The sequence below is a fragment of the Barbus barbus genome, assembly GCF_936440315.1.
Source record: "Barbus barbus genome assembly, chromosome: 12".
NCBI classification, from domain to species: Eukaryota; Metazoa; Chordata; class Actinopteri; order Cypriniformes; family Cyprinidae; genus Barbus; species Barbus barbus.
In genome coordinates, this window is record NC_136740.1 from 5,084,013 (window position 1) to 5,096,333 (window position 12,321).

A 12,321-nucleotide genomic window follows, 5' to 3' on the forward strand; every position below is an offset into this window, starting at 1 on the left:
CATTTTTATATAACGTAGACCTGCAAATGGGATATGGAAAAAAGATCATGTCATTTTAAAATAATAATATAATGTTTTGTTGGCGTCACTCAGAGTAAAACATATCAGTGGTCAAAATAGGAAACAGCACTGAAAAAAAAAAAAAAAAAAAGCTTCTATGTTCCTATTTAGGGAATATAATAACCTGAAAGCCAACTGATTTTATGAATATCACTGTGGTTTTGAATGTGATTTATAATATAAAGATTCATACATAACTTACCAGGGTAGTAAAGATGTAGTGGTAATACTCTGTCATCATTCCCATGGCAAGAGCCTGAAAAAACATTGAGAACCATGAACGAAACCATTTTGAGACAAGGGAGCAGTAACGCTATTCTTTAAAAATGTGCAATTTATCACTGAATCAAAGGGTAGGCAGGCAGAAATAATGGCATTTCTTGTTTATATGCTTGTAATCATTTTATATGCTGAAGGACTGAGAGCTGAAATCATTTGAAGCTTTCAGTCTATCTTTCCCTTAAACCCCTGAAACACCCTTAGCTCTCTTCAGTGCCCATAAATACAATACAGAGTGAAATCCATGCCTGTGCTCTACCTCTAAACCAATCTGGTTTTAAAAAGTGTATATGTATTTTATTTATTATTGTATTATATTGTTATAAAATATTTGTGTGATTACACAATATGCAAAATAATCTAATGAACTGCACAAATCAATATCAATATTTGAGACAATGAAAGACATTACATTAATTAGTGAAGCACTGACATTAAAAAATTCTTTTGAAGTCAATGTATTGTTTCTTTTTTTTTCTTTTTATTTAGGAAGTCCACATCAACCCATTTAAAGTGAATTTATGTGCACCTGCATACAGCTGGATATCTTTGGCCACTGGATGTCTTGCTTGATACCATCGGTGATGCATAGTTCAACCTTGAAAAACACGTCTCAAAACCTATGTATTCGGCTGACTCAGTCCAGCTTTCTTTGACTGCAAGACTGTGTCCTTTGTAACTGCCCCATAGCTCATTCTGTGCTGTCTGCTCTTGGTAAGTGTGGTTTGGCGAGTTGCGTTGCCTGTAGTAGCAGCTGAGGCTGTGCTGACTGCAGAATTCACAATTACCTAATAAGAGATCTAAAGTATGGTCATGCTTTAATGTGTGCTTTATAAGTAGCCTACTAATAAACAGCTAATATACTATTAGCATGCAGTGGTGTAAAATAACGAAGCAATAATACTTTGTTACAGTACTTAATTTTTTTTTGGGGGAGAATCTGTACTTTACTTGAGTTTTTATATTTCTGTCAACTTTCACTTTTACTCCACTAAATTTCCTAATTAAAATGTACATTTTTACTCTGATGCATATTCGTTACTTACTACAAAGAACACAGACTGCAAGAAAGCAGGTTGGACGGATCAGTGGTCTGGCACTTCCAAGTTAGACTCCTAAAAACACCTTTGCTCATGCGCAAAGGAGTGCTCACGTGACTGCAAATGATTTAATTTCCCATTCAAGTCGAGTCTTGGGTGTGTGACATACAGTAGCCTATATGGTAAGATAATACGGTAAGTGTGGTTTAATGTTGTTTAATGTGCGATCTGACATTATCTCACAAAAATACACACAGAGAGTGCACACATACACTATGTGATTTAGCTTATTAAAACTCATTTAGAATCATCAAAATTCAAGGCATTCTAAATTGTAGGTGGCAGAAATGCCTCTGTATGTCTTTTATTTAATATAGTTAATCTATATCAGACGAAGAGGGCCGTTTTTCTCCATATATCATAAGAACATAAGATAACATAAGCATGATAACATAAGAACTTGGTTTGATAAGTTTTAAAAAAGTTAAAATTAAGTGAATGTTACAAAACGCTCCTCCAAGGGATTCGGGAAACAGTGGGTAAATGGAAAACAGGCTTTTAATGAATCAAGGGTTTCAGAATACAAGAAATCTACATCCATATAACGTTCACATAACATTAAGACTCGACAAACATAATGACCAAACTGAATGCTTATAAAGAAAATGGAAACAAAGTTAACGAGATAATGACAAAACACAGGTGAACGGACCTGTTTTCCCTTATTTGGAAAAAAACCAAATAAGGGAAAACAGGAACAGATAGATGAAACAGAAAAAGACCAAACTGAAGTCCCAACTTCAAACATTACTCCCCCCTCCCGGAAGGCGCGTCTCGTGCCACAACAGTTCCACCGGGGAGGGGGGGCGGGAGCCCTGGAGGCCACTGCAGGATCGGGACAAGAGAGGCCTCCAGGGCGGGTCAGTGGAGTCCGGTGGCCATGGCGGATCAGGGGAGTCTGGAGACCATGGCGGATCCGGGGACTCGGGAGACCATGGCGGGACAGGAGACTCAGGGAGCCATGGCGGATTCGGGGACTCGGGAGGCCATGGCGGGACAGGAGACTCAGGCAGCCATGGCGGATCTGGGTACTCGGGAGGCCATGGCGGATCAGGAGACTCGGGGAGCAATGGCCCTATTATTTTTTCATTAGGCCATGGCAGATCAGGGAGCTCTGTGGCCTTGGCCCGGCCACACAGGCAGTGACTATATGGCCCCCCAGAAAAAAAATCTTGGGGAGGTTCCCTTCTGGGAATAATTTAGGAGAAGCGGGCTCTTGGGGGCGCTCTGGAAACGCGGACTCTTGGGGACGCTCAGGAAGTGCGGACACTTGGGGGCACTCGGGCAGCACGGAGCTGGACGGGACCAGTGGAGACATAGGAGGGGCGCTCTGGATGCGTGGACTCTTGGAGGCGCTCGGGCAACGCGGAGCTAGATGGGACCAGCGGAGACATAGGAGGGCGCTCTGGAAGCACAGACACTTGAGGGCGCTCAGGAGGCGCGAACACTTGAGGGAACTCGGGCAGCGCGAAGCTGGATGGGACCAGCGGAGACATAGGAGGTCACTCTGGAAGCACGGACACTTGGGGGCGCTCTGGTGGCGCGGAGCTGGATGGAACCAGCGGAGTTGTAGTAGACGCAGGAGGGCTGGACGGGACCACCGGATTCATAGGAGGGCCCTGGTGATAAGCAGGCACTGGAGGGCACTTGCGAGGAGCAGGCACTGGTGATTCTCTGGCGGGCTTTCCCCACGGACGGCGGGTGCACTGACTTCGCCGCGGGCGGTACTGGGCTGAGGCCCTCAACAGAGCTGTAGATGGTGTGTGGATAGTTGGGGCTGGGCAGGCGTTTCGGACCGTTAGTGCGGTATGTGGAGATTCTTGGCGTGGCGTGAGCTGGCATGACGTGCTGTGCTGTGCTGAGGAAAACTGAGCAGCGAGACGGGAATGCTTCCCTTTCAACTACTTAAAAATCGGATCACGCACCTAAAGCGGCGTCAGGCCAGCTCAGCTGATGAACGAGCTCAATGAAATCCTCCACAGCCGTCTGCATTTTCGGTGTCGGTCGAGTCTTCTGTTACAGAACGCTCCTCCAAGGGATTCGGGAAACAGTGGGTAAATGGAAAACAGGCTTTTAATGAATCAAGGGTTTCAGAATACAAGAAATCTACATCCATATAATGTTCACATAACATTAAGACTCAACAAACATAATGACCAAACTGAATGCTTATAAAGAAAATGGAAACAAAGGAGTGAACGAGATAATGACAAAACACAGGTGAACGGACTTAGCCTAAATTAATTAATAAGGAATAAGGAATAAGGAAAACCGGAACAAAACCAAATAAGGGAAAACAGGAACAGATAGATGAAACAGAAAAACACCAAACTGAAGTCCCAACTTCTAACAGTGACTTACATTTCAGACACAATGTTGCCTGATTTTGCTCAATTTTGCCAAATAAAACTGTTCTAAACAAAGATCACAGCACTGTTTTGAGTCTCTGAGCAATGGATGGTGTTTCCTTATTGAATGAATCCGTTTTTTTGAACAAATGTGTTGAATGATTGATTCAGTGACTCACTCATTAATAGTGACTTGCTGCCACATGGTGTTTTTAATTTTACATTTCAACATTTTTTTTTATGTTTTAAATAATTTCAAATATCTGTATTCATCATTTTGTTTTTTAAACAAAGCATTATATGTGCATCAGTAACTGCAGATTAAATGCATCCATGTCCCATCTGAGCTACATTAAACTGTGTAAATACATCTAAATGCCACTTCAGATGCACTTTCCAGAAATATTTTCCAAAGTACCAGATGAAGTGCCTCTAATGCTTACCCAAAGATCCAAAATGAAAGAAAGAGTTAAAACTGAACACAATATTGCTGCTCAAACTGCTTATAAACATATACAGTTGGGCAAAAAAGTATTTAGTCAGCCACCAATTGTGCAAGTTCTCCCACTTAAAAAGAGAGGCCTGTAATTTTCATCATAGGTACACTTCAACTATGAGAGACAGAATGGGGGGAAAGAATCCAGGAAATCACATTGTCTGATTTTTAAAGAATTTATTTGCAAATTATGGTGGAAAATAAGTATTTGGTCAATAACAAAAGTTCATCTCAATACTTTGAGACCCTTTGTTGGCAATGACAGAGGTCAAACGTTTTCTGTAAGTCTTCACAAAGTTTTCACACACTGTTGCTGGTATTTTGGCCCATTCCTCCATGCAGATCTCCTCTAGAGCAGTAATATTTTGGGGCTGTCGCTGGGCAACACGGACTTTCAACTCCCTCCAAAGATTTTCTATGGGGTTGAGATCTGGAGACTGGCTAGGCCAGTCCAGGACCTTGAAATGCTTCTTACGAAGCCACTCCTTCGTTGCCCGGACGGTGTGTTTGGGATCATTGTCATGCTGAAAGACCCAGCCATGTTTCATCTTCAATCTCACGATACATGGCCCCATTCATTCTTTCCTTTACACGGATCAGTCGTCCTGGTCCCTTTGCAGAAAAACAGCCCTAAAGCATGTTGTTTCCACCACCATGCTTCACAGTAGGTATGGTGTTCTTTGGATGTAACTCAGCATTCTTTCTCCTCCAAACACGACGAGTTGAGTTTTTACCAAAATGTTCTATTTTGGTTTCATCTGACCATATGACATTCTCCCAATCCTCTTCTGGATCATCCAAATGCTCTCTAGCAAACTTCAGACGGGCCCGGACATGTACTGGCTTAAGCAGGGAGACACGTCTGACACTGCAGGATTTGAGTCCCTGGCAGCGTAGTGTGTTACTGATGGTAGCCTTTGTTACTTTGGTCCCAGCTCTCTGCAGGTCATTCACTAGGTCCCCCCGTGTGGTTCTGGGATTTTTGCTCACCGTTCTTGTGATCATTTTGACCCCACGGGGTGAGATCTTGCGTGGAGCCCCAGATCGAGGGAGATTATCAGTGGTCTTGTATGTCTTCCATTTTCTAATAATTGCTCCCACAGTTGATTTCTTCACACCAAGCTGCTTGCCTATTGCAGATTCAGTCTTCCCAGCCTGGTGCAGGTCTACAATTTTGTTTCTGGTGTCCTTCGACAGCTCTTTGGTCTTGGTCATAGTGGAGTTTGGAGTGTGACTGTTTGAGGTTGTGGACAGGTGTCTTTTATACTGATAACGAGTTCAAACATGTGCCATTAATACAGGTAACGAGTGGAGGACAGAGGAGTCTCTTAAAGAAGAAGTTACAGGTCTGAGAGAGCCAGAAATCTTGCTTGTTTGTTGATGACCAAATACTTATTTTTCCGAGGAATTTACCAATTAATTCATTAAAAATCCTACAATGTGATTTCCTGGATTCTTTCCCCCCAGTCTGTCTCTCATAGTTGAAGTGTACCTATGATGAAAATTACAGGCCTCTCTCATGCATAACTTGCACAATTGGTGGCTGACTAAATACTTTTTTGCCCAACTGTGTGTATATATATATATATATATATATTGTGACGAGCGTCCTGAGTCCACATCAGCGTTGCCCTGGAAACACACGTGGAGCACCTGTTCACAGCTCATCACGGGCTGATCGGCCACACCTGCACCTTGTCAGCCGGGCTGGCTATAAACAGCGTGCCCACAGAGGAAGGATGAGAAGCCTCTCCATGAGACAGCGACCTAATCCTCTGTTCTCTTTCTCCCTCCAGACAGCAGTGTGTGACCGATCTGCAACGCCACGAGCACCGCACGGACTCACCCACACCTGGACACGTTTGAGAGCACCGCCACACGGAAGACCGCCATCACCGCCTACGTATTTGCACTGTTCTTAATAGGTATATATATATATATATATATATATATATATATATATATATATATATATATATATATATATACACACAACCCGAATTCCAGAAATGTTGAGACATTTTTTTTTTATATAAAATGAAAACTAAGAGCCAATATTTTATTCACAATAGAACATAGAGAACATAACAAATGTATAAATTGACAAATTTTACACTTTTATCCACTAAATGAGCTCATTTAAAATTTGCTACAGGTCTCTAAAAAGTTGGCACGGGGGCAACAAAGGACTGAAAAAGCAAGAAATTTTGAAAAGATTTAGCTGGGAGAACATCTAGCAGCTAATTAAGTCAATTGACATCAGATCTTTAACATGATTAGCTATAAAAGGGATGTCTTAGAGAGGTAGAGTCTCTCAGAAGTAAAGATGGGCAGAGGCTCTCCAATCTGTGAAAGAGTGCGTAAAAAGATTGTGGAATACTTTAAAAACAACATTCATCAACGTCAAATTGCAAAGGCTTTGCAAAGGCAATCTACAGTGCATAACATCATCAAAAGATTCAGAGAAACTGGAGAAATCTCTGTACGTAAGGGACAAGGCCAAAGACCTTTGTTGGATGCCCGAGGTCTTCGGGCCCTCAGACGACACTCATCGGAATGATTCTGTCATTGGCATTACTAAATGGGCCCAGGAATACTTCCAGAAACCACTGTCGGTAAACACAATCTGACGTGACATCTGCAGATGCCAATTAAAGCTCTATCATGCAAAAAGGAAGCCATATGTGAACATGGTCCAGAAGCGTCGTCGTGTCCTGTGGGCCAAGGCTCATTTAAAATGGACTGTTTTAAAGTCGAAAGTGTTCTATGGTCAGACGAGTCCAAATTTGAAATTTTTGTTTGAAATCATGACACCGTGTGCTCTGGGCTAAAGAGGAGAGAGACCTTCCAGCATGTTATCAGCATTCAGTTCATAAGCCAGCACCTCTGATGGTATGGGGGTGCATAAGTGCATACGGTATGGGCAGCTTGCAAGTTTTGGAAGGCAATATTAATGATTAAAAGTATATAAAGGTTTTAGAGCAACATATGCTCCCCTCCAGCCGACGTCTATTTCAGGGAAGGCCTTGTGTATTTCAGCAGGACAATGCAAAACCAAATGCTGCAGCTATTACAACAGCCTGCAGTCCAGATCTGTCACCAAGACTGGTTGCCCACTGAAGCTAAGCAGGGTTGAGCCTGGTTAGTACCTGGATGGGAGACCTCCGGTGAAAATTAGGTTGCTGTTGGAAAAGGTGTTAGTGAGGCCAGCAGGGGGTGCTCACCCTGTGGTCTGTGTGGGTCCTAACGTCCCGGTATAGTGACAGGGACACTATACTGCCAAAAAAAAGCACCGTATTTCGGATGAGATGTTAAACCGAGGTCCTGACACTCTGTGGTCATTAACAATCCCATGGCACTTCTCGTAAAGTGTAGGGGTGTAACCACGGAATCCTGGCCAAATTCCCTCTACTAGCCCTTGTCTATCATGGCCTCCTAATAATCCCCATACACTTGATTGGCTCTATGACTCTCTCTCCTCTCCACCTGTAGCTGGTGTGTGGTGAGTACACTGGCGCCGTTGTAATGTGGCTGCCGTCGCATCATCCGAGGGGATGCTGCACACTGGTGGTGGTTGAGGAGAGACCCCCTACATGATTGTAAAGTGCTTTGGGTGTACAGCAATATACAATAAAGCGCTATATAAATGCATCATTCATTCATTCATTTGGCGCATCATTAAACGGAAAAATGTGTCAAAGACAACCACAAACTCTTCAGCTGCTGGAAACCTAAATAAGTCAAGAATGGGACCAAATTCCAACACCAAAACTCCAGAAACTCATAACCTCGATGCCCAGACATCTTCAAACTGTTTTGAAAAGAAGAGGAGATGCTACACCATGGTAAACATGCCCCCGTCCCAACTATTTTGAGACCTGTACCAGGCATCAAATTTGAAATTAGCTCATTTTGTGCATACAATTGTAAAATTTTTCAGTTTAAACATTTGTTATGATAGCTATGTTCTATTGTGAATAAAATATTGGCTCATATGATTTGAAATGATTTTAGTTTTCCTTTTATTCAAATTTAAAAAAAAAACTTCCTAACATTTCCGTAATTTTCAGTGTGAAAAGATGGATCTCAAAATCATACAGTCATTGTTGGAAAGGGTTCAAATACACAAAAAATGCTGGAAAACCAAAGAGTTTGTGGGACCTGAAGATTTTTTCTGAAGGACAGCAGGCAGTTTAACTGCTCAGGACAAACAAGGAACTCATGAACAACTATCACTAAACAAATAAATAAAGAGGTGGATCATTCAGGTAACAACACAGTATTAAGAATCAAGTGTGTGTAAACTTTTGAACGGAATCATTTCAACTATCATAAATCATAAATTCAACTATTATTTTCTCTTGTGGACTATATGTAAACATCTTTTATGTGAAATATCTTATTCATGTCAGTACTAAATAAACAATAACATGGACTTTGTATGATCCCTCTTGATAAAATAATTAACATTTTGCAGATTCTGCAAGGTGTATGTAAACTTGTGTCTTCAGTGGATGGATGGATGGATGGATGGATGGATGGATGGATGGATGGATGGATGGATCATTCCTCCATTTTAATGTAAAAAATGCTATAAATTCTACATGGCTAATGTTAGAATTAGTCATATTACTCCTTTGACACCAGTAACAAAAGAAATGAAAAGTGTTTTCTCCTATTTTAAAACCTGATAAGCCTATGTATTTTGCTATCCCAGGTATGCAATAAAAATGTTGCTTGCCTTTTATTAGCATTTACTGTATTTTACTGTAATATTGTTTTCACCCTGCTGTTTGTAACCTTTTTTGGACAGACACAAGCACTAAATTGAAAATAATAAAATTGCTAATAATAATAATAATAACTAATCTGATAGATCCAGTTATCTCAAATATTGCATTCTTGCTAGATCCACTTATCATTGCCATCATCAGCCCCAAAGTGAAATTAATTATTAAATGCAGTCTTGTGTGGTTGGGAAATAATGGCTCTGTAGCCTGAGCAGATTTTGCAAAGTTCAAAAGTGTGGATGACTTCACAAAGCCAAAAGTTTCAAATGTGGATATCACACAAACCCTCTGAGAGCTGCCATTATAGAAGCATATATCCACTGCCACTAATAATGAGTATCTTAATTATCACTTCAGTGGTTTGAAACTGATTAAGGAGGTCTGTGAGTCAATCTCTAGCTGAATAATACCCACTTTAATATTTGATTATTCCTGTAATTGGCCGAAAATTCTTGCAGTTAAGTCACACATTGAAATATCAGTTTTCTCTTTGGGTTTTTCTAATGCGAGACTATTCACAGCAGTGCATATCCTTATCCATTATTTGGCAAACTTTATTTAATCAGTCTTTCCCATTAAGATTAGATTGCATTATATCCTACAGAATAGAAACGGCTAGCACATTTAACAAAAATTTTAAGAAATGGCAAGTAACACTGCATTAAACGTGAATTTAAGCAGAAAGACTGAAATAGTACTTTCTTGTAAAACATTCTAATCATCTTTGTTTTATTTACAGCTTCAAAAATCATTTTCAAAGTAAAATATAGCATACAGTATACTGTAGATATAAGGAACAACAGTGGTTAAGAGCAGTGATCTTGTAGGGCATTTCACATCATGAGCATTACTCTATTGACTAATTACATGCAAACATACTGACTGACGGAGTATGTAAGCTTGACTGGCTGATAGGTAATCAATGAAACCTGTACACTTCACTGATTGTGTACAAATCAATCTCACACAAGATCAAAAGAGACAATAAATTAACAGGTCAACAACATTGCATGCACTTTTCTCCTTCATGACATAAAAAGGGGGTAAAATCACCATATTATTAGCGGTCACTATTAAACTGACTTGGAACTACCTGTGCATCAAACAGTTTTACTGCATACCTGCCAGCCAATCAGAATCCAGTATTCAGACAGATCATGGAATAAATTATATATATATATATATAAAGTACAAATTATTTTTGGACCATGAACTTCATGAAATTCATGTTTTTATGGATTGATGTCCATATATTTTTCCCAAACTTTATTTTATAAACAGTTTGAAAATGAGTCAGAGTGCTGTTATTCAGTTATTCAGTCTGTCCCGAATCCGGTCTATGAACTTCCGTTCACTCACCACCAGAGGTCACTCGCTCACCACATTGACTCTTGCACTACACTAACTGTTGCACGTCACCCCCGGACTACAGTTCCCATCATCCATTGCACTGACGACACACACACAGCTGATTCCCATCACACGCCTTAAGCCATGGACTTCTTCAGTCAGATCGCCAAGTATTGTATAGTGTATATCACTCTCCTAGCGATAGCTACTCTACGGAGCCCACTTAGTTGTCATAGTCTTGCCTTGCCTGTTTTGATTCTTGCCCATGTTTCCTGGATTAACCCTTTGCCTTGCCGTTCGGACTCTGTTTACACCTTGCTTGGACTTTTGCTCGTGTACCTGGATTATCTCTCTGCCTTTCCCTGTTGGATATTGTTCGCCGATCGACGACCCACGCTTGTCCTGGGAATACTCTTTGTCTTGCCTCATTCATGTCTGTTTGCTGTTTACTGAACCATGCCTGTTTGTGACCACAGCTTTGAATAAAGCATGGATCCGCACGTCTCACGTCTCGTTCGCCCTGTTACAGAGGCAATCACTATGTTTCCATCCAGAGTTGTGAATTTAACTTGGGCACACAATTGGAATATTGCATAAAACGAGTCAAAGAGAACAAAATAGTCACTTCCTGATAAACTGGCAATACATATCACTAAGAAAAGTAGGAGAAGCCACTGAGTATAATAATTTTTATATAAAACGAATTACTTGCGCCTTAGAGTGAGCAGATGAAACACAATAAATGCGGTCATTGCTTTCGAAGGTGGATGACTGTTGTTTGGGAACGCAGTAGTGTAACAGTTATGGGAGGCAATTATAAAGAAATTCTTTGATGACAGACTGTAGCTGGGTCTCAGGATACTATTATACAATGCAATTGTAATTGTCTTGAGATAAACAAGTTTTGTTGATATGCTTAACACTAGTTGGAACCCTGAAAATTGTTGAAAAATTGTTTCTAATTTTTGATGTGAACTCTCAATAAGCTTTTAGGTTATTGTGCCTGCAGCTCTGCTTGAAGAGACTTAAATCCTCTACAATACAATACAATACAACACAACACAGTCTTTATAGCATTTAGGGAGTTCTTCAGTCCCCACTCACAGAATAAACACATAAAGTTCCACCAAACCACTGCCCTGCTTGAGACTGAGGATCAGTTGTTCCCTTGCTTTGTTTTCTAAAATCTATGATCACTCAGTACTTATAATTAATAATTCTACATCACAATAGAACTTCAGTTCCACACTAAAGTAGTGGCCAACTTCTGTATTCTTTCATATTTTCAATAAAATGATGCAAGTAGATTTGTCAGAGTGGGCAGCTGAAGGTACAGGTGTAAAATGTATAAATATGTTTGTTTGTCTGCCTGCTATCCTTCAAACTGTGTAGATACTGTACAATTTCAGACACTGTTTTGTCAAACCAATATTTAAAGTTTGTCTCAATGAACTTTCCTCTTGCAGTTAAAAACTACTGTTGCTACTTTGTTTTGCCTACTCACAATTATATTAGCATCTCAAATTATGTTTAGTAGCATCATGTGGTGGAAATGGCTATGTTGGATTTTTTCTTTGTTTACTTCACACATCACATTCATCATATTTCATATCAAGCATGCTCTTCACTGACACTCTCATATTCTTGGTAAGCAAATACACTAACCTTTTGACAACTTTTTTTCTAACTTTAATATTTTATGATGGATTTTCATACTTTCAAAGTTAATAATAAGACTGAAAGTCTGGGTCTAGGATAATGGTAAAACAATAAAATATATACATAAAAGGCTTGGGAATAAGCAAAATAACTAATGAAGGCATGGTAAAACTTTTTTGAGACAGCTGCAACCGAATGCAATCTTAATACAACATAAATGGGAAAAGATTATTAGGGGA

At 40.3% G+C, this 12,321-nt stretch overlaps 1 protein-coding gene across 1 annotated transcript in view; it reads right to left on the bottom strand.

Moving 5' to 3' along the window:
- The window catches only part of LOC306877519 (glutamate receptor ionotropic, kainate 2), a gene marked incomplete at its 5' end in the record, with an annotated part of 188,183 nt that overhangs the window by 105,853 nt on the left and 70,009 nt on the right, over positions 1 to 12,321 (bottom strand). Inside the window, one exon of the mRNA XM_079429310.1 lies at positions 263 to 316. Coding sequence (XP_079285436.1) covers positions 263 to 316 — 54 coding nt within the window. The remainder of the gene's footprint in view (positions 1 to 262; positions 317 to 12,321) is intronic.